This window comes from Spermophilus citellus, assembly GCF_964194105.1.
Source record: "Spermophilus citellus genome assembly, chromosome: 2".
Lineage (NCBI taxonomy): Eukaryota > Metazoa > Chordata > Mammalia > Rodentia > Sciuridae > Spermophilus > Spermophilus citellus.
Window position 1 is genome coordinate 8,298,175 of NC_138183.1, and position 27,123 is coordinate 8,325,297.

The window sequence follows — 27,123 nt, forward strand, 5'->3', positions numbered from 1 at the left end:
GAGATTCTGATGTAGAACAAATTGCATAAACATTTCAAAAGAGAAACTTACGTTTCACTAGCAAAAAGTTCCTGAATTCCTGGTGATCTGTAAACACCGGTGGAGATGGCAAGGGTGGGCCAAAGAGTGGTACACTTTCTTCTGAAAATATTTTCAGCCTACACAGAAAACATTCCAGAATTAGTTGGTTTTTCTTCAAAGATCACCACTATTTTGCCCTTCACTGTGTCCAGCAGCCTCGGCCATGGCCCTGCCCTCCTTTCCAGCTGAGTTGTTTTCAGGGCCATGGCCAAGACTTCCTGCATCCTCTGTGGTCTAACTCATCAGCTACAGATAAGGTCAGACTCCCCAGGAATAATGGCAGTGGTCACCTCTGTGTGCCCGCAGCTTACAGGTGGCACAGCTGGCCTTCCAATACGCAGCCCTGAGTCCGATTCTCCCTTGGCTGCCTGGGGTGGTTCCCTTCATTCTACAGAGGACTGAGGCTCTGATGAAATCAACCCTTTCACAAAGCCTCAGAGTTAACAAGTGACAAGGCTGAGATTCAAAACTAAATCTATTTGGTCGAAGTTCATACTCTTTTCACAACATGATAACTTTTAACTGTTAATTTTTGAGCACAGAAGGGTAAAGGAAGGAGACAGGAGCCTCTAAAAGAGGCTCAAAAAGAAATATGCACATCAAGAGTATCAATCAATGTCAAATTAACATGTAGACAGATAATCAGAGCAAGAAGTGAGATGAGGCTGTCACCTACCTGTAATTGTCATTTTGTTGGTCATACCTCACTAAGGCAAAGATATCTGTGGGGATGGTCAAGGAAATAATCAACAACCCTGACGCTCGCAGTTGACAGCTTGTGCTGTGGAAAGTCCTTGTGCAAAAGGCTCTTGCCCAGCCCTTCTGTGGTTAGGGTTCCTAAGGTCCTCGGGTTAGGACACAGCTGTGGCTTCTTTACAGGAGAGCCCCCTGCCTGGCCCGAGCATCTGTGTGTACCTCCACTGGGAAAGAGCTGCGTCTCCAAAGCTGACAGGAGAGCAATGTAAATAAAGATATGAAATGAAACAGCCAACCAAGCAGAGAGAGCAAACAAGACCCCAACATGAAATTAGTCATATATTTCATCTCACATGTTCGAGAGGAAAAGCAATTTAAATGTTTCCACTATACACCTTCCCTCTCTCTCTTGGCTTTGGTAGACAAAACAAGATAGAACAAGCCAATGTGGCTGGTGACAGCTTCTAAGCAGAGTCTCCCGAGCTTGAGCTGGAGCCTGCCAACCCCAGAATAGCACAACTGCTGGGGGTGGAGCTCTGCGCTGGAGTACTGGTTCCATCCCCAGCACTGAGAAAAAAAGAAGAGGGTGAATTGTACAGTGTGTGAATTTTCAAAAGAGCTCTCCATGGAGCTCTTTTGAAAAATCAAAATAGCACAACCACTTCTAGTGGCCTCCTCTATCCATGCTCCATTAGCTTCCCTCTCCTAGCTGGCCACAAAGCCACCAGGTCCTTGGCATTTCCCTTCCCTGGCTGGGTGGAATAGAATTTGCATTAACAACTCCTGCTGTCCTTTCCAGAAATGAACCTGCTAAGCCCTAAATCTAAAACTTACAAAGAAGGGAGAGTAAAAAAAAATTGATTTGGCCACTTAAAGCCACCTCACTCCCTATCCTGGGGTGCACCTGGGAAGTTTTCTGCTATGTCCAGGGACTTGATGCAGGAAGGAGGTGATATGAGTCCTAGTTCAGTGGTCAGGGGAGACAGTTTTAGCAAGCAGGGATGAGGATGGGGGAAATCCATAGTGCAGGTGGAGGCAAATACCTGTTTTCCTCTCTTCCTTCTTAGGAGAAGTCTGGAGACTTCAACTTTAAACACTTACTAATGTGCTATATTTCAGGTTCTAAGGGATAAGGCAAAGCATAGAGATGTCTGAGTCCCAAAGTGCCTGTCTCCAGACATTTCTACTGGAGTCTTCAGGGAACATGAAAAACTAGATAGCATTTATCATGGAAATGCCTGTTGGTTGCCCTTTACTTACAACCTGTGGGTTTCACTGTCACAGCCTGTGGCCCAGAGCAAGTGGGCCATGATTAGTTATCATCTGGAATGGCTGAGTCCATGCTCCCTGCTGTCTGGCCAAGCTGGGCTCAGACACTGCAGGGGACGTCAGTCTCATCACAGGAATCTGCCAGCACTATGAGATGAACAGTAATTAGGGGAAGCAAATTAAAATATTATCAACTCACTTCTCAGATTTTAAGAGGTGGTAATGTGGCAGCTATGGTCAAACTCAGAATCAACCAGGCACAATGATTTTGGCTTTTTTTTTTTAACTTACAAATTTTGATACCTAAAGAAAAATTACTCAGATACCTAAAGAAAAATTCATTACCTATCATTCTTCTAATTCATTTATTACTGATGGGTGCAGGAAGTTTCCCTCAGAATTCAAGAATTCTCTGAGAGCTAATCTATCCATAAATTTAGTGGGGGCAAAGGAAGAGGCAAAAATGCAAAACCTTGGAAAAAAAAAACCCAAAACTGGGAGTCTCAGACCATAGCAATGAAAACATGTCACTGCCAGGTGCAATGGCGCATGCCTGAAATCCAAGCAGCTCAGGAGGCTGAGGCAGAAGGATCACAAGTTCAAAGCCAGTCTCTGCAACTTAGTGAGGCCCTAAGCAACTTAGTGAGACCCCGTCTCAAAATAAAAAATAAAAAAGGAATGGGGAGCTGGGGATATAGGTCAGTTGGTAGAGTGCTTGCCTCGCATGCACAAGGGCCTGGGTTCAATCTCCAGCACCACAAAAACAAAAACAAAAAAGGACTGGGGATGTGGCTTTGTGGCTAAGCACCCCTGGGTTTAATCTCCAGTCCCCAAAAATAACCCCCTCAAAACAATAAAAATCATGTGAGTGATAACATTTGTGCATAGGTCAATAACTTCCAGTGAGACTGCTAAACCAGAGCAGTCAACAGGCCCAGGATACGTGTAAAGTGAGAGCGGATCATGGAAGGCTTGAAGGCGGCAGAAGATTCCTCTCCCTCCTGGAACACGATGGTGACAATATCGTTTCCAATGTGGCGTTTCCTTTCCACCTGCAGTGAGCACAAACAACATCACTGAGAAAGCTGCTCAAATATGGCAGAGCTGAAAAACAGGATGTTGTATAACAATCTACAGCAGCCAGCAGAGCCTGACCCTCAGCTGACCTTGACTGCTGCCTCCCATTTCTCTGCCCATCTCCTGACTCAGGCCTGTACTTCCTCTTGTCTACAAAAGCCTCCTCACCAGCCTCCTGGCCTCCACTCTCTCCTCACTCTTCTGCCCTATTAGGTTTATCTTTATTCATCTCTTGAGCTGGGCACTGAACAAGGGGGTGCATCAGAATCCCCAGGGGAGGAGCTCAAACATTTATATTATAAATGCCTTAGCTAGTTTTTCTTTCTCCCTATATCTCCAGTCCTCCTTAGCTAATTCTGAAGTACACACTTGGTGAGAACAATGGCCTACCAAATTTGACCTATCCAGAATGATCTCCTAGACCCATGGCTGACAAGATTTTTTTCTGTAAAGGGTCAGAATTTAATGTTTTCAGCTTCAAGGACCATGTGGTCCTTTCACAGCCAGGCAGCTCCTGTGGCAAAAGCTGTCACAGTGCACGAATGAGTGAGTGCAGCTGTCACCAATACTGCTGCATTCACCCCAACAGAGGCTACTGCTCACCTGTGCCCTAGCCTTTGCCTGTTTGGTCAATCACAATGCCTCCCTGTTCCTCTGGATCCCATGTGTCCTCAGTTCTGGGTTATGGGGGACTACAGATGGAAACTCATTCTTTCTCATGCCCCTTACCAAGAGGTGGTTCACCTTGAATATGACTGGCTGCATAGTGCAGCAATGAATAAACTGTCACAAATGTAACCCTAAACTGGTGCCCAGTCCAGACTCCAAAAGGAGAGTCTGTAACCTCAGCAACTTGGGAGTCTGAGGTAGGAGGATTGCAAATTCAAGGCCAGCCTGGGCAACTTGGTGAGAACCTGTCTCAAGATGTAAAACAAAAAGGGCTGGGGATGCAGCTCAGGGGTACAGTGTCCCGGGGTTGAACTCTGAGTGAAAAAAAAAAAAAAAGGGCACCATAGTTTCTGCTGCCTCCTGTTGGAACATGGAACTTGTGCAGGGGGCCAGGAGGGCTGTGCCACCTGTCAGTAGTGAGCTCTGCTGCAGACAGGAGAGCGTCCCCCAAGAGGCCATGCAGAGGCCCCTGAGAGGCCCTGAGACTTCAAGGATGGGAGCAAGGACAGATTCCTAGCATTCCCATCCAGCCTCCAAATAACTCCAGCTCAGCTGCCAGGGGACTCTCTGAGGAGGCTCCCTGAGACAGCAGCGGAAAAACCTGCTGGCTGAGCTGTCAACATGCAGGACCATGAGAGGTTGTGAACCAGTTTTCTCCAGCTGGTAAGTTTAGGAGTGGTTTGTTTTGTGGCAAAAAAATAAATACAACAGGGCCTTGGCTTACCCAGTTTATTTTGCCTTGTCTCTTATTTCTTTTCTTTTTTATTTTTTTCCAGTATTGGGGATCAAACAGAGGGCCTCATGCAAGCCAAGCAATTGCTCTCCCATTCAGTACCAAGCCCACATAAACCTCATTATCTAAGCCCAGACAAATTACACTTTGCCCAGGAAGCCTCCCTGTTTCCGTTAGATGTTGCCTTCTTTGTCCCCTGGTGTCTGTAGAACTTTCCTGATGCCCTTCCTTGGGGCTTATGACTTTCTATTTTGCACAGTAATGTTTGCCCAGGCTTCCCGGAATCTTCTCTGTACTGCAAGCTCCTGGAAAAGAGGGCCCCTGCTGATTCTTACAGGATATTATGGGGAAATTAAGGTTTAGAGAGCATCTCCAAATTTCAATTTAATTCAGTGCAAAAAGTAATTATTAGCTGGGTGCAGTGGCACACATCCAGTGACTCAGGAGGCTGAGGCAGGAGCATTGCAAGTTCAAGGGCAACCTTAGCAACTTAATGAGGCCCTGCCTCAAAAAAAAAAAAAAAAAAGGCTGGTTATGTGGCTCAGTGGTAGAGCACTGCTGGTATCTAGTACCAAAAAAAAAAAAAAAAAAAAAAAAAAAAGAAAGAAAGAAAGAAAAGTCATTATTGTTGGCAATGATTTCTTAGGTATGACACTAAAAGCACAGGAAAAAAAAAAAAGATAGTGTCTGGGGATGTAGCTCAGTAGTTGATCTCTTGTGTAGCGTGCACAAAATGCCCTGATTTTGACATCTAGTACTGGGGGAAAAAAGAAGAAGATAGATAAATCAGAACACATCAATATTGGAAACTTCTGTAAACCAAAGGACACTGTCAACAGAGTGCAAAGGCAGCCCAGTGGAGAACGGGAGAAAGTAATTGCAAATCAGATATATGATAAGGGTTAATATCCAGAATTTATATTAGAAAACTCCTGCTACTCAATGACAACAGCAAAAAATCCAATTAAAAAGAGACAAACAACTTAGATATTTCTCCAAAGAAAATTTATATGTGGATAACAAGCACATGAAAAGGTGGTCAACATCATGAATCATTAAGGAAGTATAAGCCAAAATGAGACCTCACTTCATGCCCACTCTGTGGCACCTGAAATAACAAAGGTGAGGAGGAACTGCAAGCTTGTGTGGGGCTGACAGGAATGTAAAAGGGGCAATCACTGTGGAAAAGGGCATGGGCGCTCCCCCAAAACATAGATTTACCATATGATCCCGCAGTTCCCCTTTTGAATATATACCTCAAGAATTAAAAGCAGGGTTCAATTGGGTGTTTGTATATCCATATTCATAGAGGCATTATTCATCAGAGCCAAAAGTGCAAAAGAACATAGTGTCAGCAGATAAATGGATAAAGAAAATGTGGTGCATACACACAACGGAATATTATTCAGCCTTGAAAATATAGGGAATCCTGACGTATGCTTCAACATGGATGAACCCAGAGTACATTATGTTAAGTGAAGAAGCTGATGCAAATGGACAAAATTATTATTCCATTAATATGAGGAACCTTGGGGCTGGGGTTGTGGCTTTGTGGTAGAGTGCTTGCCTAACATGTGTGAGGCACTGGGTTCGATTCTCAGCACCACACATAAACAAACGAATAAATAAAGGTCCATTAATAACTAATAAAAATATTTTTTAAAAAATATGAGGAACCTCAAGTAGCTGGGAGACAGGAAGTAGAATGGTGGCCATCCGAAGCTAGGGGAGGGGAAAAAGCAGAGCCATTGTTTAATGGGTACAGGGTTTCAGTCTGAGAAAATAAAAAGTTCTGGAGATAGATGGTGGTGACAGTTGCCTACTGATGTGAAAGTCCTCAATGCCACTGAACTGCACACAGAACAGTGGTTATAACGGCAAACTTTACATTATGCATATTTTACCACAATAAATATTAATCATTAAAGCTGGGGTTGTGGCTCAGTGGTAGAGTGCTTGTTTAGCATGCATGAAGCACTAGGTTATATTCCCAGCACCACATAAAAATAAATAAGTAAAATAAAGATATTGTGTCCATCTACAACTAAAAGTGTTTTTAAAAAGTCATTATTAATTCATTAACTGCTGAATGAACAAAATGTGATATAAAGCCATACTATAGAGAATTATTTAGCAATTAAAAAGGGATTTTAATAAATGCTACCATGTATTTTCATTTATAGGAAGAGTCCAGAACAGGCAAATACAGAGATAGAGAGGAAGTTCACGGTTACCAAGGTAGAGTGGGAGAGGAGAGCTGAGGGGAGAGGGCTTCTCTTCCAGTTATGGAAATGCTCTACACTGACTGCTGGATAACCCTGCGAACACACTAGAGTCTACAGAGCTGTGTGCTCTAAAGGGTGAACTGCATGGTATATGAGTTAAATAAATAAAATAAAGGTACTGTGTCCATCTACAACTAAAAATATTTTAAAAACAACAACAAAAAAGAGTGCCTGAGGTTAGTTTTGGAGTACATTTGAGCAGGTCCAAGGAGGCACGAGGAGGCCTGCTGGAGGGCTGGGAGAGAGCTCAGTGGCCTGGAAAGCAAGGCGAAGACCCCGAGCAGGCCAGGTTCTCCTGGGAGAGGAAGAGGGAGAAAGCCCATGTGATGGGATGCAGGAAACAAGGGGAAAATGAGAGAAGGAACAGGGTCACAGAGGCTTTCCCTGGTGGAGTGGCAGCCATGTGGTTTGGGAAATGACCTGACCTACATTTTAAGGCTCACTCTGGCTGCTGGACTGAGATGCTGGCTTCAGGGGACAAAGGAGAGACAGGGAGGCTACAGCATGGTCCATTTGAGAGGTGACGGTGACGGAGACCAGTGTGCCGAGCGGCCACAGTTAGGTGAGTCTTAAAGGTAGAACAAGTAGGATTTCCTGCCAAATCAAACGTGGGATGAGACAAAAGAGAGGAGCTGAGAATGATTCCACTATTGCTGCCATGAAAAAGGAGGAAGAGAACAGAGCAGGTGTGCAGAGCGCCCAGGGCGCAGCCCTGGAGTCCAGGGCATCCTGCTCAGCGGGTCAGGCTTCCCAGCCCTAACACCTCTCTAGGTTCCTATTTCTCACAAATCTGAACAACCGTCCATGCGTATCAGTGATGCTGCCTCATACTGATGCCTTCAACATGGAAAGGCATGAAACAATCTCCTAAAAAGTTACATGGAACCCCAACCCCCAGCCTCTGTCATGTCTGAACTGGAGAATTTCCCCCGAAAATAGCCAACCTCTGGGGTGGGCAAGAAGTGTACAGGGAATTTCCCAGCATGGTGCTGCCCATGCAGACGCTCAGGGTTAACCTGCCGCGGCCCGGAAAACAGCACTTGCCAGCTACCGCATAGGATCCACTGTTTTATGTCCTGGAGTCTCATTCTGAAATGACCGAAGGTACACTGAGGCAAGGCAACACCTACGCAAATCAGTCTCTGGGGTGTCTTGCTGTGGTGTGAGCATGTCCCCCGGAGGCTCATGTGCTGGGAGCTTGGCCCCCAGTGTGGTGTCAAAAGGTGACGAGACCCTTGAGAGATGGGCCTTGTGGGAGGTGATGAGGTCTTTAGGTGGAACTGACATATATTTTTTTAATGTTTGCTTTCTTATGCTTTTTTTTTTAAATTATTTATTTATTTTACAATAGAATACTTTTTGACATAGAGTACACAAATGGAGCACAACTTCTCATTCCTCTGGCTGTCCATGGTTCAAAGTCACTCCACTAGTGTAACCATACATGTATATAGGGTAATGATGTCTGTCCCTTTTTTACTGAGGACTGACACTTTTCTCATGGGAGTCCATTCTTTCTCTTGTGGGTCTTGCAAGAGTGGGTTGTTATAACAAGTCTGGTACCTCCCTGAATCTCTCTTGTTTCCTGTCTTGCTGTGTGATTTCTTCCATATACATGACAGCTACTATGATATCATCTGCCATGAGTCCCTCACTAGAGCTGAACAGATGCCAGTGGCATGCTCTTGAATCTATACAACTGTAAGATAAATAAACCCCTTTTCTTTACAAAGTACCCAGACTGGAGCATTTCATTATAGCAGCACAATACAGACTAATATGAGTCTATGAAACTATATTCACACATGCAAACACATCTACACGTTCACACACTCATGCACTTTATTACCCATGTCCCTTTATTTCTTTATGGTGATATAGCATCAGTGAGAATAGAGCTTCCAAAGTCTTGTTGAAAGTTTTAAGAGTACAGACTGTAAAAAGCATCCCTAAATTGGTAGCGATATTCTACTATAGTAACGTACAGTCTCAATTCTGTGAAAGCAGTATGGTGCTCTCTCCACATTCAGGTCACTGATGGCTGGTGTTCTCAAAGAGCCCGTGTTCACACATACCTGCTGTTTGTTCTCTTTGGAATATGGCAGCATGGTGGAAACATGGAACATGATCTCGTGCCCTTGGTACACAGTATAAACTGAGTGTATCCCTGTGGTGTCATCTGCAAAATACAAGTGTGCATTTATTGGATGCAGAACCTTCTGAGGCCATAGGGAAATAGCTTTTATCTGCAGATCGAGGAGTAAGGATACAGTGAAGACACTCTGAAAAGTCATTCTGGATTATCCACTTGAGTGGAAGCAAAGCTTCTACCCACATGAAAAGACCTCCTCTCTCTCTGAGCTCACTTGCTAATTCATGTCTTGCCTCAGAATGGAGGATATCAGGAGAAGTCTGGGCTAAAAAGCAAAGTTTGCTACGATTCCCTGCCTTCCAGTTGCTGAGGCGTACAGGATGAAATCAACACAAGACGACACAATTATCATGTCCACGAGACAAAAGCAAGTGATATATCTGGCAGAATTGTGCAGTGGTTGAAAGCAGGGGCTTTGGAGTTAGGCAGACTTGGGTTCAAACTCATTAGCTATATTATTTTTCCCCCAAAGTTTAAGGTTTTGTTTTATGGCATTTTCTTAATTTATTTTAAGCTATAGTTCTTTTGACAAGTCATCTCACTGTTCTCTGGGTCTCAGTTTCTTAATTTGAAAATGGGGGATGCTGGGAAGACTGAAAAAGATTATATCCACAAAGTGTTCCACAGAGTGCCTGGCTGTCTCGGGGGCCCCGGGGACGGTAGTCTGCTCCAGAGTAGGGAGGCTGTGTTTGGTCCTGGGATGATGAGCTTACGGACACTTGGGAATTCACCGTGTGCACACAGAGTTTGTTCTGGGGAGGCTGGGGCCATGGCCTCCCGCCGGCCCTGTCAGTTGGCCTACTTCCAGCACAGTCCTCACACACCCTGCTCTCGGACTCAGAATCTGAGATGATGCCAACGGGGGCTGGTGGGAAGACGGGGCTCCCTGAGGGCCGGGGCATCCAGATTTGAAGCCTGTCACATTTAGGCCAAAGAAGCCTCTTACCACCTGCCTGACTGTTCTAAAGGCCTGATTGTGAAGATCAAACAGCGGCACAGGAGATGCACAGGAAAATGACAGAAGTGCTACCTAGACATAAGATCTAAACTTGGATCTTATCTACCACCCTCTCTTAGGCCCCACCCCCAGATCCCACTCTCAGATGCTCCCAGGAAGTTTCATAATCCCAGGCGCCACCACGGCCAACGTCCCCAGGCCAGAAGCCCAGATGCTGTGGGGGGGTCCTTTCTTCCTTTCACCTCCCACATTTCAGTCCTACCCCCTCTGCCTTGGAAAGGGCTCTCCGGTTAGTGCACTCTTCTCCCTGCCAGTCTGCTGCCCCCCAGCCACGGTGGCCACCACCTCCTGTTTGGACTGTGGCAACCACCTCTCCACTGGCCCCTCCTCCTGCTCCATTCAGACCCCTGCCCAGGGGACCACAGACTTCCTGCAGGGTCATGCTGCTCCCTTCTCCAGTCCACAGGGCATCCTTCCTGGCCCGTCTGCTCGCTCCAGTTATAAATGTTTTCTCTTAGTTTCTAGGAGAAGTCACATGCTTTCCAGTCTCGAGGACTTCACTGATATTCCCCTGCTGGGAGTGCTCTTCTCTCCTTAAGACACTCCAGCTGCTGCCACTTGTCATCCCTGCCTCTCACTGCAAACATCACTTCCCTAGAGAAGCCTCTCCCAAGCCCCCAGATTTGGCAAAGTGTCCCAGCAGCATTCTGCTCCTTAACTGCTGTAAGTACTTAGTACTAAGCTATTTGATTGTTAGCTGTTTACTGGCCGTGTGTTCAGTGAACTCTAGGCTCCTAGAAAGGCAGGGCCCATTTTGGTTTATCTACATATGTACTACAGTCCTGGTACACAGATGGTGCTCAATAGTAAGTACAGATAGGCATCACTTAATGATGGGGACACATTTTGAGAAGGTGTCCTTAGCTGATTTCATCCTTGTGTGAACCTCTTGGAGCATACTGACACGAACTGAGATGTTTTCAGTGTCACTAGGTGATGTGATCTTGTGGGATCACTGTCACAGAGGTGGTCCATCATTGATGGACATGTCATGATGTGGTGTATAACTGTATTTATGGGCGGATCATGACTACTGCCACCTCCTAGAGGCTGTGAGGCTGACTAGTCTTGCAAAGCTCAATGGAGGCACTGAATGTGTCCAGTGACCCTTGTCAGACTGGAGGTGATGCTCGACTCCTGTCCTTTGTCTCTGGTCCATCCCTTCCCTCATCTTGGGTATAAGTTCAAACATAGATCAAATTGATTAATAAAATTCTACCAGCTACAACAAGATAAATCAAGAGGCAAGCTTACTTTTGGTGTCCAGACCGCCACGGTAGCCTGTCCAGCCCTTGAGAGTGATTGTGTCACCCAGGAGATTTAAAAATTTTTGAAAAGCTTCACTTCCAATTTCTGCAGGAAGAGGCAAAGTATGAACAGAACAGGGGTGCAACCAAGCCTTTGTTTTCTAACTACCACTGACATCACTTGAAGGTTCTGAGGCACTGCTGAGGTGCGCAGCATGAAGCCACCTTTCCTCTTCCTGGTCTGTGAGGAAGTTTCATAATCCCAGGAATCAGAGGAAAGGAAATTACCAGGAAAGAACCAGATGAACAACCTTACCACTGCCAGATCATCATAGGATCACCATGTTTAGAATTGCACTACTAATGAAAACATTAGTAGTGCTTCCACCAATAACTAACAGGTATTTCACACGAAAAATGATTAATCTCAGGAAGAAGACACCATTGTATAACTCTCCCCGCATAAAAGTCACAGGAAAGTTTTTCGCTGCAGAATCAAATTCTCCAAATCCATGTGCTTTCCCACTTAGACTGTATCTCTGGTGCCCAGAGCAGGGATTGGTAGAAATCAGGTGACCTGTAAATATTTGCCAAATGAATGAAACTGGGCAACAACTGCCCTACAAAATTTACCCTGAAATTTAAAAAAAATCTGTCTTCTTGGATTAAAGACTCCAATGAGTTCAGTTTCAACTGTCAAAAATGCACCAAGGCAGGATGGGTTTCCTGTATGCAGAGGGGGGTGGTGTTCACATACCATTGCTGAACATCTCGTCATCAGTGAGCTGCCCGTCTTTGGCAAAAAGAACCCCAAACTTGAAATTCACAGAGCCCTGACAATAAGAAAACAAAAGATGTGGAAGTTAATTTTACCATCAGAGTGTGCACAGTCCTAAGATGTCACCAGGCTGGACACTTGGAGATCCCTTCCTCCCATTCGAATTTTGACAATGTGAATGACAATAATTACATTATTTTCATAGGTTTTTAAAATTTAAAGATGGGTGGGGATGTGGCTCAAGCGGTAGCGCGCTCGCCTGGCATGCGTGCGGCCCGGGTTTGATCCTCAGCACCACATACAAAGATGTTGTGTCTGCCGAGAACTAAAATAAACATTAAAAAAATTCTCTAAAAAAAAAAAATTTAAAGATGAGACCATATGCTTCTATGTGTGCTAACTCATTGGCAATCTCATTACTAGTGGCACCTGCAGGATGCCAGGTCCATTTTGGGGCAACACAGAGCTCCAGATAAATGGCCACAGCAACTCATGGGGCTGGCACCATCTTCTAATCCACCCACCCGCAACAGTCCAGATCCTAGTCAGCAAAGGAGAGCTCATTGTCATTCAAAGCCGAACATAACAATCTTAGGCTAATGTCTTGTGGACTCTTTTAGAAACAGAATGGTGGGCAATTTATACTAAAAGCTCATTTTCCCCAATTCCTAAAGATATTTAATCTGAACAAGTCACAAAACAGATGTGCAAGGAAAAAAAAAAAAAGCCAAGCAAGCAGTCGCTAGTCCAATGTGCAGTCTGCCGTCCTCGACCTCAAACAGCAAGTTAATAAAATTGGATCCTGTGGACATGACAAATACCAAACGAAAGAGCAGCTTCTATTGGAAGTGAGGAAGACAGGGGAAAGGGGTCAGAGAGTGAGAAACAGGGTTTCAACTCTGTTTTGTTTTTTCCCTAAAGCTGGGCAATGAGTTTACTGATATTCATAACATGATTCTCTTCACTCTTGCATTCCTGAAGTGTTTCATAATTTAAAAAAAAAATCCCACTGTTGGAAGCGAATCAGTTCCCTGCACAGTTGTGTGACCCACCACTGAGTGGGGAGTTCTTGGTGGTCAATCAAGGGACAGACAAGGAACAAAGTTGCAGAGCCCTGCCCAATGGGTCAGAGGTGGAAGGTCAAGGCAGGAGCGGGATTTAGGACAATGGAATCTGGGAGCATTAAGAATCTGAAAATCTTGGAGTCTGAGGTTATGCTTCTCAACATTTTTCTGTCCTAACATGCCCGCAAGTCAGATTCACACCCACCAGTGACAGTGGTTTTCTACACAGAGGCAGGAAGAAGGAGGATGCTCTGGCCAACCCCTTCACCTGAGCTCTTCCCCAGCCCCTGGGATGGCAGCTTGTTCCCAATTATGCAGGTCTTGGCTCAAGCAGCAATTTTCAGAGAAATCTCCTGGGACAAATCTCCCTGGAGGCCACCCCTTCACTCTTGGGACAGAGCCGCACACCCCACTCATCCCCACCAGGGCACCCTTCACTCTGTAGCTCTTCTAAGGAACCTGAACACTCGTTTCTTTCCACCACCAGAGCCCAAATCCCTGCAGGAGGGATCACATACATTTTACTTTCCACTGTATCTGCAGGGCTGACCACAGGTGCCAGGACTTGGAGGTGAATTCATGTGAATGTGTGTGTAATAAATGAGAAGAGACAAACCTGGTCAGAAATCACTCATTTTCACCAGCTGCCTCCGGGTGATCATCTCTTCCTCACAAGCCAGTTTTGGTCAGTTTCTTAGAATTCTGTCAGGGAGCTCTGCTCACTTTGGGTTTCTACAGTTTGCCGCTTTTCCTTCATCTATTTTAGAAGTGATGACAGCCATCCCTCGTAAGATGCTGTAACTCTTCCATTCTTGGGAGTCCCTCAAAAAGCATCTGTAGCAATTTGGATTCTAACAGATGGCCCCTGTGGAAATAACTATGCAGGGACTGAAGCAGCGGCTCTCTAAGTTGAGCAGGCATAGGATGCCCTGGAGGGCTTGCTAGAATAAAGATTGCTGGTCCCACCCCTGAGTTCTAAGTCAGCAGGTTGAGATAGGGCCCCAAAGTCTGCATTTACCAGGTTTTCAGGAGGTGCTAGTGCTGCTGTCCAGGGAGCCTGCTGTGAGAGTCACTGGACTTCAGGAACAACAACAGGCTGCCAAAAGCCCAGGATTGGGTCCAGCCAAACTGGCAGCCAAAAAAACCAGGGGAAAAGGATCAGGTCAATGATCAGAGCTATGGGCCATGAACTAACAGCTTGTTAGGATCAGAAGGGACCTGTAGTCCCTGGAGGCCACCCCTTCACTTACAGACAGGACAGGGAAGTCCAGGGAAGCAGAGACTAGGTACTAAGTGAACAGTAGGGGGCCTCCTGACTTCTGACCACAGCTCTTGCCAATGTCATGCCACTGTCTTCTCAAGACGATTATGAGTTGAGCAAAGCTGAGAGCTACAAGCTGAGCTGTGGTTTTCAAAGCTTTATGGGGCTGTTCTGAGGCTGGCCATGCTACCAATTCTCTTTGCTGATGACCCCTCTTGCTTAGGTGGAGACCCCAGAAAGACTGGTGTTGCAGGGCCTTTTTAAGTCTTCATCACATGGTGTCAGGGTCAGATTGCATAAGTACAAAGTCTGTAGGGCACAGAGGGTGCAGGATGGGGATGTTTGTGCATCTGAAGGCACAGGATCTTCAAGATCACTTATAGGCAGAGAGATTATGCAACCAAATTTTCCAAGACAGCCCTGGCTTGAATCTGATTTGCCTGTTGTCCTGGTATTACTCTCAAGAGGGTACCAGTTTATTTGTTTGTTTTTTATTTTATTTTATTTTTATTTTTTTGTGGTGCTGGGGATTGAACCCAGCGCCTTGTGTATGCAATGCAAGCACTCCACCAACTGAGCTATATCCCTAGCCCAAAGAGGGTACCAGTTTAAAAGATAAATTATATGGAACCTCCTGCTTCAAATCGCCTTCAGATGCAAGGCCCTGTTAAATTCTTAAACTTTCTTATAGGTTCTTTTAGATACTTTGGTTTTTAGAATTTCCCAAATGATGTCCATGACTAACATGGAACTCTCATCTATTTCCAGAAATCAGGGCATCCCTCAATATAGTGACTTCTCATATTTGAGGAGTGTGTTTGATCTGGGCTGAACTGACCAGTGGATCTTTTCCAGTTGTTGTTGTTTTCTGGTGCTGGGGACTGAACCCAGGTCCTCAAACATGCCAAACACACCCTTTCCCAGAGCTACACCCCAGCTCCTATCAGATCCTATCAGAATGAGCCACTCAACAGAACACCCTTAGTGCATCGAGAGGCTGGCTGCCATTTGGAGCACTAGATCTTGAAGGATGGAGGCAGCTTTCAAGGTCCCAAGAGCAGACCTGGGCTCCAGAGAGAGGTGACTGCTAGAGGGAATCTGGGAGCACTCATTTGCTTAGCACATAAGTCCTGCTCAGACACAGAGACAAGGTCACATTTTTCATTTCTACTTGTATGGAACTTTTTAAAAAGTTTAAGCTTTAAACTTCATGAAACAGAACTTCCCATGCTTTGGAATTAATAGTATGTTAGGAATTATATTTCTTCTGCAAGAAGTGAAGTATGAGGAGAAATGAAAGTCCCAATGATCCCAGAACAATCTTTTGGATTTGAGAAAGGATGGCCTTATTCAAAACTCCACACCTTGTTTCTCCTGTCTGGACATGCTCTATATTTCTAGGATTCCACTTGTCCCTACAGTTCTCTTGCTATCCCAGTGTGTATTACAGGACAAGATGCCTTGTTTTCTCCTGGGGGTGCCGAATAAAACATGGGTTTTGGGACACTGACATCCCTTTATCAAATAGCTAACCTTTCAGGAACATCATAGGTGCTATTTACTAACTTTTTTCCTGCCCATCTTTACAGCTTACCACTAGAATAGGCTAGAATTGGGATTAAAAGATACCAACTGATCTTAGCTGAGAAGCCATAGGATTAAATCAGAATGCCTGGGTCACACAGCTCTCCAAGAAGCTCAGACAAGACACCAACCATTGCTCAAATCTCTCCAAATCACCATAACAGGGCACTCTTGCTGCTTCAGGTAAGTATTCCCTTAGAATGGAAATGACATTGAGAAGCAGAGATCCGGCCTTCATAGTTCAGGCCAGAGAAGATTGGGATGGTGGCAGTGCACTAGCGTGGTTGTGGTGGAGGCAACTGAGAGGTGTTTGTTTTGGGGATATTTATGAAGAAGTATCAACAGGATGTGCTGATGGATTAGATATGGGGTGTAAAGAGAAAGATAGTTATTAAAGATTTCATCAAAATTTGTCTGAGCAACTGGACAGATGAATTACCATTCATGGAGGAGCACAATATTCCTAAACCATCATTTATTTACTCAGCTGCCTTTTGATAATATTTTGGACATCTCCTTCTATTAGATATGTGCTTAGAAAACCCAAAGTATTCTTTTAATATTTTTAGTTGTTTATGGACCTTTATTTTATTCATTTATTTATATGCGGTGCTGAGAATCAAATCAAATCAGTGGTAGGCAAGTGCTCTACCACTGAGCCACAACCCCAGCCTCCAACGTATTTTTAAACAATGGGGCAATAGGACACAAAAACATGCAAATAAGTCAAGGATCTTGTATATTTAGAATCTGCTTAATAACTAATGTACAAACATCCTCTTTTAATGTAATAGAAATTAAAGCCTCATTACTTACCTTGATCACAAGCAGACTAAGTAGTTTGATTGCTTTTATATCTTTATAGCTAGCAGCATAGAAAATTCTGAAGTATGCCTTGACCAAACCCCTCAGTCCAGTCTTCCTGTGGGAAGGACCCACACTGTAGACCCACGCAGAATCACCCAGAAGGGTGTCACACTGACTCACAGGAAGCAGAAATGGCCAAACAAAGGCTCCATAAAAACACTCACCTCTTGTTCTTCAAGAACCAGCAAGTCCTGTCAAGTAAAGGTTTCAAAAGTTACGTGCATGTGTAGGGTCTCATTTGATTTTGGCTTTCTGTGGAAGCCGAATTTCAGTTAACTCACAGTTTTGCATTAAAACATTTTGAAAATAAAAATTTGTTTATGGATCTTTTTTGGGGGGGAAACAAAATAAAACAAAACTATGACCAAAGGCAGGAGCCAAGAATCTTGGGTTTGTCCCCTGTAACTTGCCTGACCCTAGGTCAGGTCGTCTCCTAAGACCCTCTCCTATGAGAGGCGTGGAACAGCGACCCTGAAGAATCCTAGCTTTGGATCCTTGCTCCGTCATGTACTTTAGTGTGTTTGGGCACAAGATATTTAGCCCATTAGGGTCTCTGTTTCCTCACCCACTGCCCAAGGATAACACCGTCTTAACTCTGCACAGGTTGCTATGTGTGGAAAGCCTGGTATGCAGCATAGATATAATCAGCCTCCGATTTCTTTCCTTATTATTTTCAGTCACTCCATATATAAATTTGTAGACTAATTACATGGGAGAACTTTTTTCAGAACTTTTAAAAAAGTAGATACTGGTTGGTAAGTGGACAGCAACACCAGAGGCTCTGGCAGGGATCAGTGGGTGAGTGGAGGTGGGGGCCATTGGTGAGCCATTGCTGCTGTAGGGAGGACAGGAGGGAGAGAGCCAGGGTGGCAGTGGAGGAGGCTGAAGGGAGGAGCTGTGTTCACTGGAGACCTGGCAACTCTGAAAGAACTCTGCAAGGCACACAAATCCCCATTTTATTTAACAGGAGGCCTTTTTCATTCAGAATTCTGTGATTTTGGTTACTTCTAAGTTTTGGGAAAAAATAAAGTTATTATGTATTTTTTCTCATTGGGACATCTTTATATTTGCATGTCATCATGCATTTCATTGCAAAGTTCTCTTCCCACAGTTTCTTTAGATCTTCTCAAGTACCCTGTGAGCAGTTCAGCTGTTCCAGAATCCCAGGGAAGGGTCTGAGTTAAGGTCACGAGGCCTGCCAGTAAGAGCTGGATCTGGGGCCTTCTCTTAACTGATGTGGGGAGTAAGACAAGGAGGCGCTCATGACCCGGGCTTCCCAATTGCCAAGATCCCAGCAAGTGTCAGGACTGGGTGTTTTGCCACCAGTCTCTGGCCTGGTAACGGGGGCTGTCCTTGGCAGCCAGGCTGCAGAGATCAGCTTTAAGCAGGAATCCTGCTGAGCTCTAGGGAGAGGGTCTCCACACTCAGCTACTACGGGGATGGGGGTGGGGAGGTGTCACAGGCTGCCAGGTTACATTTATCTTAAAGTTTCCTTATTTCAGATGACATTTCTTCAGAAGCAGGCACTCCTGCCATTTGTTCCTGCTTTGCTAAAGTTTACTTAACACGATTCAAGATTTTAAAATATTCTTGTTCCTAAAATTGTGAGCATCAGTTAGGTCCTCCTTTTGCTGTTGCCCAGTTGGTAATTTTAGCCTGGAAGTATAATCTGGTCTATTGGGAGTGTTTCTTAACAGAGTCTGACTGTGGTATTTTTGATGGATGTATGATTCTAATCATTAGTCTGGGGATGACACTGATTTTTTTATACATATATGACTGACTGACTTGGTAGAGAGTGATTTTATATATACTTTTTTAAAACCTAGAAATGTGGACTGGGATTGTGGCTCAGTGGTAGATCGCTTGCCTAGCATAGGCGGGACCTGGGTTCGATCTTCAACACCACATAAAAATAAAGGCATTGTATTGTGTCCATCTACACCTTAAAAAAAATGTTAAAAAAAACCTAAGAATGCTTTAAAAGCTCAATTTAGCCTTACAGATTTTATAAAACTCCTGCTCATCTAGGAGAGTCACACCACAACCAGCTGGAAAGAAAGCTGTCGGACAGAAGCAGAAGAAGCAGAGGCACCCAGGTTTCTCCATCCACTGGGAGCTGGCTTAATAACACACTGTCCTGGAAAGATTTTGGTGGAGAAAAATGTCACAACAGTCTAGCAGCCATTGTAAGTAGCACCGCTGCCCTCTCTCTTCGTGGGAGATGCCCCCTGTGCAGTTGGTTGGGTTCCCATTCACCCTCTGCGGCCTGTGACTGTTCAGAACTCTTTCCCTGTATCCCAAAGCCTGTTGCTCATGGGCTCCTGTGGGAATCTGCTGAGAGGCTGCAGCTGGAACAGCCTGGTGCAGAGCTGAGCCTCAGCCCTGCCAAGTACGCCCAGCACTGGAAAGCGGGACAGCGGAGGCTCGTGAAGGACTCCTTCTACAGGAAAGTCACACACAGTGGGGACAGCACGAAAGTATGGGGCAAGGGATGACAGAGGTGGGCAGATGGCTCTAGACCTTTCTTCTTGTCCCCTTTTACTCTGAAGAAGAGAGAAAGCAGATGGGGAGGGCCGAGCAGGGCAGTCTGAGAGCCAAAGCACCACAGCTGGCTCTGGGGGTTTTGGGGCCATCTGGGGGCAGGGATGGTGGCGGGATCACATCCCCCCCCCCCCTTGAAGAAGGAAGGGTTAAGACTCTGTATAATGAAGTGACAAAGGCACAAGGGTAATGACATATTTGCAATTCAAATGTGCTATAGTCACTTTAAAGCATGTCATGGCTTAAAATTGCTTAGTTTAACCCAATGCACCTATTTTTGTCTGAGTTTTCTTCTAGGGCTGGGGCAGGGTACAAATACTATTTTAAACATTAAATCAAAATAAAAGATATGAAAATTCATATCTTATGAATATTTGAGGTAAGCAAGGCTGAGAGCCAACGACCTTATCCTCAAGGCTAACCATGCCTTAGCTCAGGAATGCACGCCAGGGTACTCTGCTCCCACCAGGCCTCTCGCTCTGGCTTATTTCCCCAAACACACAAAGCACAGCCCTCATCACCCTCAGACCCCACTGGCTCCCTGTCGCCCCCTGAACAGAACTCAAAACTGCCTCTCAGCTTTTTCCCTTGTCACCCAGCCCCTGCGCTTACAGTCTCTTTAATCTCCACTTTGCCATATGATTGGTGCGCTGCTGGTGATGGCAGTGCACCTTATTTCAGATGACATTTCTTCAGAAGCAGGCACTCCTGCCATGTGTTCCTGCTTTGCTAAGGTCCCACTAACACAATTCAAGATTTTAAAATATTCTTATTCCTAAAATTGTGAAGAGAACTTTTTTCAGAACTTCTAAAAAAGTAGCTACTGGTTGATAGGTGGACAGCAACACCAGAGGCTCTGGCAGGGATCAGTGGTGAGTGGGGAAGTTTTCAAAGCTAAGATGATTTACAGCTGCGAGACAGAAGTGTGGCTGTATTTTCACATGAATCTTATCTAGATTATGACTGAACTTTTATTCCCCCTTTAAAGGTCCCTAAGAGAACAGGATAGCTTTCTGGGGACTCTGAATCCTCTGATACTCAGCACAGTTCTGAATGAGTAAGAGCACATGGTCATTTTGTGTTTTTTAATTAAAAAAAAATTAGTTATAGATGGACACAATCTTTACTTATTCATTTATTTTTATGTGGTACTGAGGATGCAACCCAGTGCCTCACACATGCTAGGCAAGTGCTCTACCACTAAGCCACAGTCCCAGCCTTGTTTTATTAATTTTTAAAAATATCTTTCACATTCCACATGATTCTGTATCATTCAGGAAGAGGCTGACTTTTAAGACCTTTCTGAACACACACTTTACTGGTTCATGGGCTGAGGACCACAGCTCAGAGGTACTCGGTCGTGGCTAGGTGTCAGCACCACTCAAGGAACATCTGAGAAACAGATTCTCAGGCTCTTCCCCAAACCTGCAGAATCTCAGACATGAGGTTCTCCCGCGAGGATGTTTTAAAAGTACACAGGTGATTCACCCTGAACCCCAGCCTAGGCATCACAGCCCTGTCAGGCCCATCCTAACATGGTTATTGGTTCTATACAATTATGAAGAACAAAATTTTTCATTACCTTTTGTATCTCAGGAAGAAAAATTTCTCTAGGGCCTTTCTCAAATTTGTCCAGATTCATGGCACTGAAATAGAATAGACAGAGTGAGCCACAGTGAGGTGAAGACTTAAGCAATGTGGAATGAATCTCAGCTCTCCAGAGAAGTTAGATAACATCTTCTAGATTCTAGAACAGCACGGCTGGCTTCTCTGAAGGGCCTGGCACACAGGAGACACCAATTAACAAATAAATGATCAATGAACAAATATGTGAAAGTCACCAAACACCACATTCTACTTTACCTACATACTGTCCCTGAGTGATACTCATATAGTAAGAGTGGGGAGGAATCAGGAACATCTATTTTAGGCAATCTTTTAAAAAATTCTTATAAATTCTTATTTTTAAGAATAAAAATTCTTATTTTAGTTTACTAGATTCTTCTTTTCATGTACTAGAAAAATGATGAAATGTAAATAAGATCAACTGACTTTTTTTCTTCCTTTGGTGACTGCTCTACCACACAAAGCAAAATATCCTTAAGAGTACTTTTTAATGTCTTACTTAGGACAAAAAACATGAATTTTCTCAAAGCTAAGTTCCACTAGAGGTCAAACAGGGAGGGTGAACTAGGTAATCTCTAAGGCCCCTTCCACCTAGGATGCCCATATTCACGAGTCACAGGTAAAAGTAAGAACTAATATGTGAAAAGGACTTTCCACACTGGCGCCCACACCCCATTTAGTCCCCAGAAGGTGGGTACTGTTTTGTCCACTTTAGCTGTGTGTGCTTGTTGCTAGGATAGCCTTGTGCATGGCAGGCAAGTGCTCTCCCACTGAGCCATGCCTCCTTGTCCCCATTTTAAAGGTAAAGAAATCGAGGCTCAGAAGACAACAGGATAACAAAGCCATTAAGGAGCAGATTGAGGACTTGAACCCAGGCTTAATCTGACTCTGTAGTATTTATATTTTTGTTCTGGGCCAGGTTACATGGGCAATGACCAAACAGACTCCATCTTACCCTGAAACTTCATGTCATGTAAAAGCTGCTTCTCCCATGGGGAAGCCCTGCCTCTGTACCCATCAACAGTTGCTTAGCATAGCATGTTTGGCAAAGCAAAGTAGCAATTCTCATACAATGTAAAATTGTTCTCTCTTTGGTTCCCATTTTTCTTGGACAATGTACCCTGTCAGAGATCGATTTGTCCAGACATTAGTAACTGTTCTTTAACTTGTACTCAATTAGGGACGTTTTGACCCATTCCCCCTCCTGCTTATGATTTTAGATATCATGGTGTTTGCTTATGGTTTTGAATCACAGCAATAACCACTTATGATTAATATGGTTTTGGATTGTAAAAGGTGTTTTCAAACCCCAGGAGGGGGTCGAAGGGTGTAGACTTGCAGCCTGCCCCTTGGACCCCCAGCTGGTGAATAAAGTTTCCGTTCCTGCTTTAATATAGACTCTGTGATTAATTGCAATCTTGACTTTTAACATTTTAATTTCCTTTTAAGTTCTCGAGTTCATGTTTGTAACAAAAGAAGATAAGTCTACTTCTGTTGATGGCGACTGTGGAAGTTTTAGTCTTCCCTGTCTTTAAAACCTTGCTGCAACTTGTTCTGTCTGTGAGTGGTGTACTGAGTAGGGAGGGTGCTGCTCACATAACTAAGTGAAATTCTAACTAAATCAATTCTAGCTGAATTAACTGCCCTGTCTTTAAACAAGGAAGTAGGAGCCAGAGTAACTTCTAGAGAACATCAACAACAAAAAAAGATTCATAGAAATCTTAAGCCAGGGCTGGGGTTGAGGCTCAGCAGTAGAGCACTCGCCTTGCACGCACGAGGCCCTGGGTTCGATCCTCAGCACCACATAAAAGTAAATAAGTGAAATAAAGATATTTTTAAAAATTGTGTTAAAAAAATAAATCTTAAGTCAATATAATTCAAAGTATTACTCTTGGTAGCAAGTTAAAATTTATAGATCCATAGAAGCAACAAGATAGTTCCATGCTCAACAAAAAATGTAACCTCTCTGTTGATGCTTCTTTAACTCAGGCTTCAGACTGCTCCAGAAGAAAATCAGAATGCTTAGAGCAGACAAGAGAAGGCCTGCAATCTGAAGATCAAATCAAGTTTGAAGATGGGACATGGAAATTTTACTGTAAATCTTAACCCTTAACTGATGGAGTCAAGTCTCTCACTCCAAGAGACATCCTGGTCAGTCAGACTTGGAGCTATGATGTGCTACCTGAGGATCCTGAAAACCATCTCCCACCACCACCTAGCTGCGGGTGAACAGAGGAAATCAACAGGCCCTGGGATCTGCGTCATCCCTCGCCCAAGTCCTGGGGTCACATGGACTAGGTTTAAATCCCAGCCTGGCAGTTTACCAGCTGTGAGATCTTTGCCAATCCCCTCACCTCTCTGAAGCTCCAGTCCCTGATAAGCAGATGAAGACAACCACAGATGTACTTCCTGGACCTAGTGACAGGTTTACCAAGAGAACACCTGAAAGCATTTAGCACAGTGCCAACAAAGGAGCAGGTCACTAGGATGTAACATCCTAGCTAGGGAAAAAGGGACAGCTCCATCAGCACGGTGGCATTCCCCTGGGGGGCTGCCACCCAAGCATGGGAAAGATATGGAGGGGGTGGGAAGGTGGGGGCATGGAGAGGCAGCTGGGCAGGGAGCGGCCAGATGTTCCAATCATTTCACTTTCTGTTTGGTGAAGAATAAGCACATTCTCCTCAGAGCAGTTTTTGCTGACATCTCGGTTTCTATTTCAAAGTAGAAAAATGAAAGGAAAAATATTTCTTGATTTTCTTTCTAAGACTAAAGTGTCCGAGTGAATGCACAGAAAAGCATCAGGCAACGAATGCGCTGGCGAGGCCTGAGTGGTGCTGGAGCTGCCGGGCCTGGGCTGTGCCCGGCTCCACCCCATGTGAGTTTCAAGCTGGGCCTTCTCTCAGGAGCCTCCGTTTCCTCCTCTATAGGATGGGGGCGAGGGCACCTGCCCTGTGGGGCTGCTGTGAAGGCCTCGTTGGGGACAGGGGACGCTACACAGTGCATTCCAGGGAAAACCTGTGGTGTGGGTTTCAGCTCATCCGTACTCACCTTAAGATGGACTTCACAGACAGAGTTTTCGTGGGGCTGTAGGGAAGGCATATTTTCTGCGTACCCTGGGAAGTGAAAACGCGGAATCAGTGAGGACTGCGGTGACTCCCATCTCTGAGAGAGCCCTGCCTGGGCACTGGAAAGAAGCCGTGTCTGGCCTTTCTTGGGCTCCTTCAGGGCCATGTTCAGAAATGAACGTGTTCTATGCTGGAACGAACCTTGCTCTGGCCGCTGGCATCTTCCACTGTCCCACTGCCCCTGCACACTCATGGATTTGAGCACGACTTTCCACACAGGGATCCTCAGCATCTTGGCATTGTGGAGGGGAGCTGAGCCATCTGCCATGGTTGGGCTAAGTGTCCCCTAAAGACTGTGTGTTTAAAGGCTCGGTCACCGGCCTGTTGTGCTATTGGCAGGGGGTGGAAACTTTAAGAGGTGGGACCAGAGAAGGAAGTTAGGACACTGGGCTGAGCTTCTGAAGTGGACTGTGGGATGTTGGTCTCTCTTTCTCCAGAGGTTCCCAGCTGCCATGAGGTGAGCAGCTTCCTCCATCTACCTACTCCTGCCATGATGTGAACCATAGGCCCAGAAGCAATGGAGCCAACTGACCATGAACTGAAACCTCCAAAATTGTGAGCCAAAACCTATTTTAAAGTTGATTGCCTCAGGTATTTTGTTATAGTAACACAAAGCTACCTAAAACACCATCTGAACCAGAGGAGAAGAGGGTTTATTTGGTCTCTGAGCTGAGAATTGGATAAGCCTCCAAGATCATAAAAAGAAAACAGTCTCCACTTGACAACAAGACCCACATACAAGGTCTCCAACTCAAAGATTTTTTTGGGGGGGGCGCCTGGGGATGGAACCCAAGGCCTTGCACATGCTAGGCAAATACTCTGCCACTGAGCTACATCCCCTCCTCTTTTTACTTTTGAGACAGAGTCCTACTAAGTTGCTGAGGCTGGCCTCCAATTTGCTATCCTCCTGTCTCAGCCTCCTGAGTTGGGATGTGTGACCATATCTGGCTTCAAAGACTTCTTGAAACAGAAATCATCTGAATCTTCAGAGGTTCTTCTTATGGGAAGAATTTTTCCTTATTTGCCCAAAAGAGAAAGAGTTATTCAAAAGAGAACACTGAAACCAGATGAAACCGGAAGGTTGTAAGTAGCAGCCATAAAATAAAAAATACATATAAGTAAATAAGTAAGTAAGTACAAAGTTGGCCAGAAAACCTCCTGCCCATTGCTCTGGATGAAGACACTGTTACTTCTCACTAAGGTGCAGGCACTTGAGAAAAACTGGCATGCAGTGCCCCAACGTGGTCACCTCCAACTGTTGCAGAGTACTAATGACAGGACCCAACCCAGTTGGCACAGTAAGGGGGACATGCCAACATTTCTCTGTAGGAAATAATTTCATAAGACTTCACACCAAATAGATTTTCACCCTAAATCTGCTTCAAAAAGAAAAAATTCTGAATGTACCATAAAAGTTTATATAAGGTAAAGGCGGCATATGTGGCTCAGGGATTAAGCTAGACTGGATGTCATTTATTAATTTACTCAACAACTTATTACTAGGGCCCTGCCTATGTGCTAAGCACAGAGCTAGGTAGTGGGATAATGAGGACAGAGAAGACATCTTCCTGACTTCCATGAACTCGGTCTAGTGGGCGAGACAGTAGGAATCAAAGATTTACACATAGAATTAATTATGTGCAATGGTGACAGCTTGGCTCTGCTGGTTTCTGCCTGGTCTGCTACCAGCATGTGGTCTCAGCCATGTCATTTAACCTCCCTGACTTCGAGAGCATCTATTGAGATAATGTACTTGGAGGACTTAGTATAGTGCCTGGCATGTGCTTGATAAATGTTAGATTTGATTACTATTACTACTCCTGTCTTTAATCGCTATAAAAAGCTCCTAGCCACAAAACTGTGTGGTGACCCCTGGACATTCTTCTGGGCCTTTTGAAGTTACTGATTTATTGCTCTGTGTGTGTGTGTATGTGTGTGTGTGTGTGTGTGTGTGTGCAGGCGCATACTGTTTCCAACATACCATATGTTGTCTTTGAAAAATTCTTCAAGAAGGAAAGGGAAAAATACCAAGAAAAAAATGAAAAGAATGAATGAAAGACAGGTCAAATATAAGGATTACTAGAAGGGTAATTCAGGAGACAGGAAAAAAAGCAGCCATCATGAACATGACATAAGAAACTCTCCTGAGCTCAATGAAGAGTTGCACCTGCAAATTGAAGGGTTTCCTTTCAGCTCACTCCCCAGCTGGGTGTTTGGAAACTACCACAGGCAGCGGCTGCCTGTCCAGTTAAGTCTAGAGCAGTTTTTCTAAACTGCTAGACTGACGAAAGGGCTAAACCTAAAAAAGATTCTAGAAGTGGAGCTGATGTGGTGGTTGGCCGAATGTCCCCCGGGGCAGGAGCACCACAGGGCTGTACCCAGGTAAACGCTGTGGAATTTTTCCAGGACATCTTTCTCCTTTAGCTGAAGGTGGGCCAGTTCGCTGCTTTCAGTATTAAAAGTGGCTAAGGTGAATGAACTGATATACTTCATAAAATATAGTTCTGTATTCCCAGAGGCCAAGACGGAGGCAAGTGACTGTGTCTGATTAGTGGTTTATAAATAAGGGAAAGGTTACTGTTAAACTCAGAATGGTGTAATCCTGAAATACCCCAAACTGAAAGAACCTCGTAGGAAAAGGCTTACCTGAGCCACCTGGACAATGAGGCTTGCGAAACCCTGGACTGGGAATGATCTGTGTGCGAGTCAGGTACTTACTGTTTTCCTCCAAAGAATTGCACGGTATTGAGGGACACGCTGATTGTTCTGGTCAGAAAGGGTCACTGACAAGAAGAAAGGGCTCTTCTCTGCGTCATTTCCGATGTAATTCTGGTGGACTGGAGAAGAAACAGGTTTAGAATCCAAGAGCGCACCTCCTTCTTCTAGGCAGAGAGGAGGGGACCCTGTGGTGGTGTCCAGACTTTCCTACACATGAGCTCAGGGAATGATAATCCCAAGCCCAACATGGGACAGAACCTGTTCACTACCTGATAATCATGCCTGTGACTGGTTCAGGAATCAATCCTGAATCAAATTCCCCTTTCCCT

The 27,123-nt window shown here is 44.8% G+C and overlaps 1 protein-coding gene across 4 annotated transcripts in view; it reads right to left on the reverse strand.

Moving 5' to 3' along the window:
* Positions 1 to 27,123, reverse strand: part of GARNL3 (GTPase activating Rap/RanGAP domain like 3) — a 148,185-nt gene that overhangs the window by 46,927 nt on the left and 74,135 nt on the right. For all 4 annotated transcript variants that reach the window (XM_081281953.1, XM_081281952.1, XM_081281951.1 and 1 more), the window contains exons 6-15: positions 26,795 to 26,913; positions 24,000 to 24,064; positions 20,908 to 20,971; positions 16,946 to 16,972; positions 11,985 to 12,060; positions 11,235 to 11,333; positions 8,886 to 8,989; positions 2,990 to 3,098; positions 758 to 803; positions 52 to 158 (exon numbers count right to left, since the gene is read on the reverse strand). In XM_081281953.1, coding sequence (XP_081138079.1) covers positions 52 to 158; positions 758 to 803; positions 2,990 to 3,098; positions 8,886 to 8,989; positions 11,235 to 11,333; positions 11,985 to 12,060; positions 16,946 to 16,972; positions 20,908 to 20,971; positions 24,000 to 24,064; positions 26,795 to 26,913 — 816 coding nt within the window. The remainder of the gene's footprint in view (positions 1 to 51; positions 159 to 757; positions 804 to 2,989; positions 3,099 to 8,885; positions 8,990 to 11,234; positions 11,334 to 11,984; positions 12,061 to 16,945; positions 16,973 to 20,907; positions 20,972 to 23,999; positions 24,065 to 26,794; positions 26,914 to 27,123) is intronic.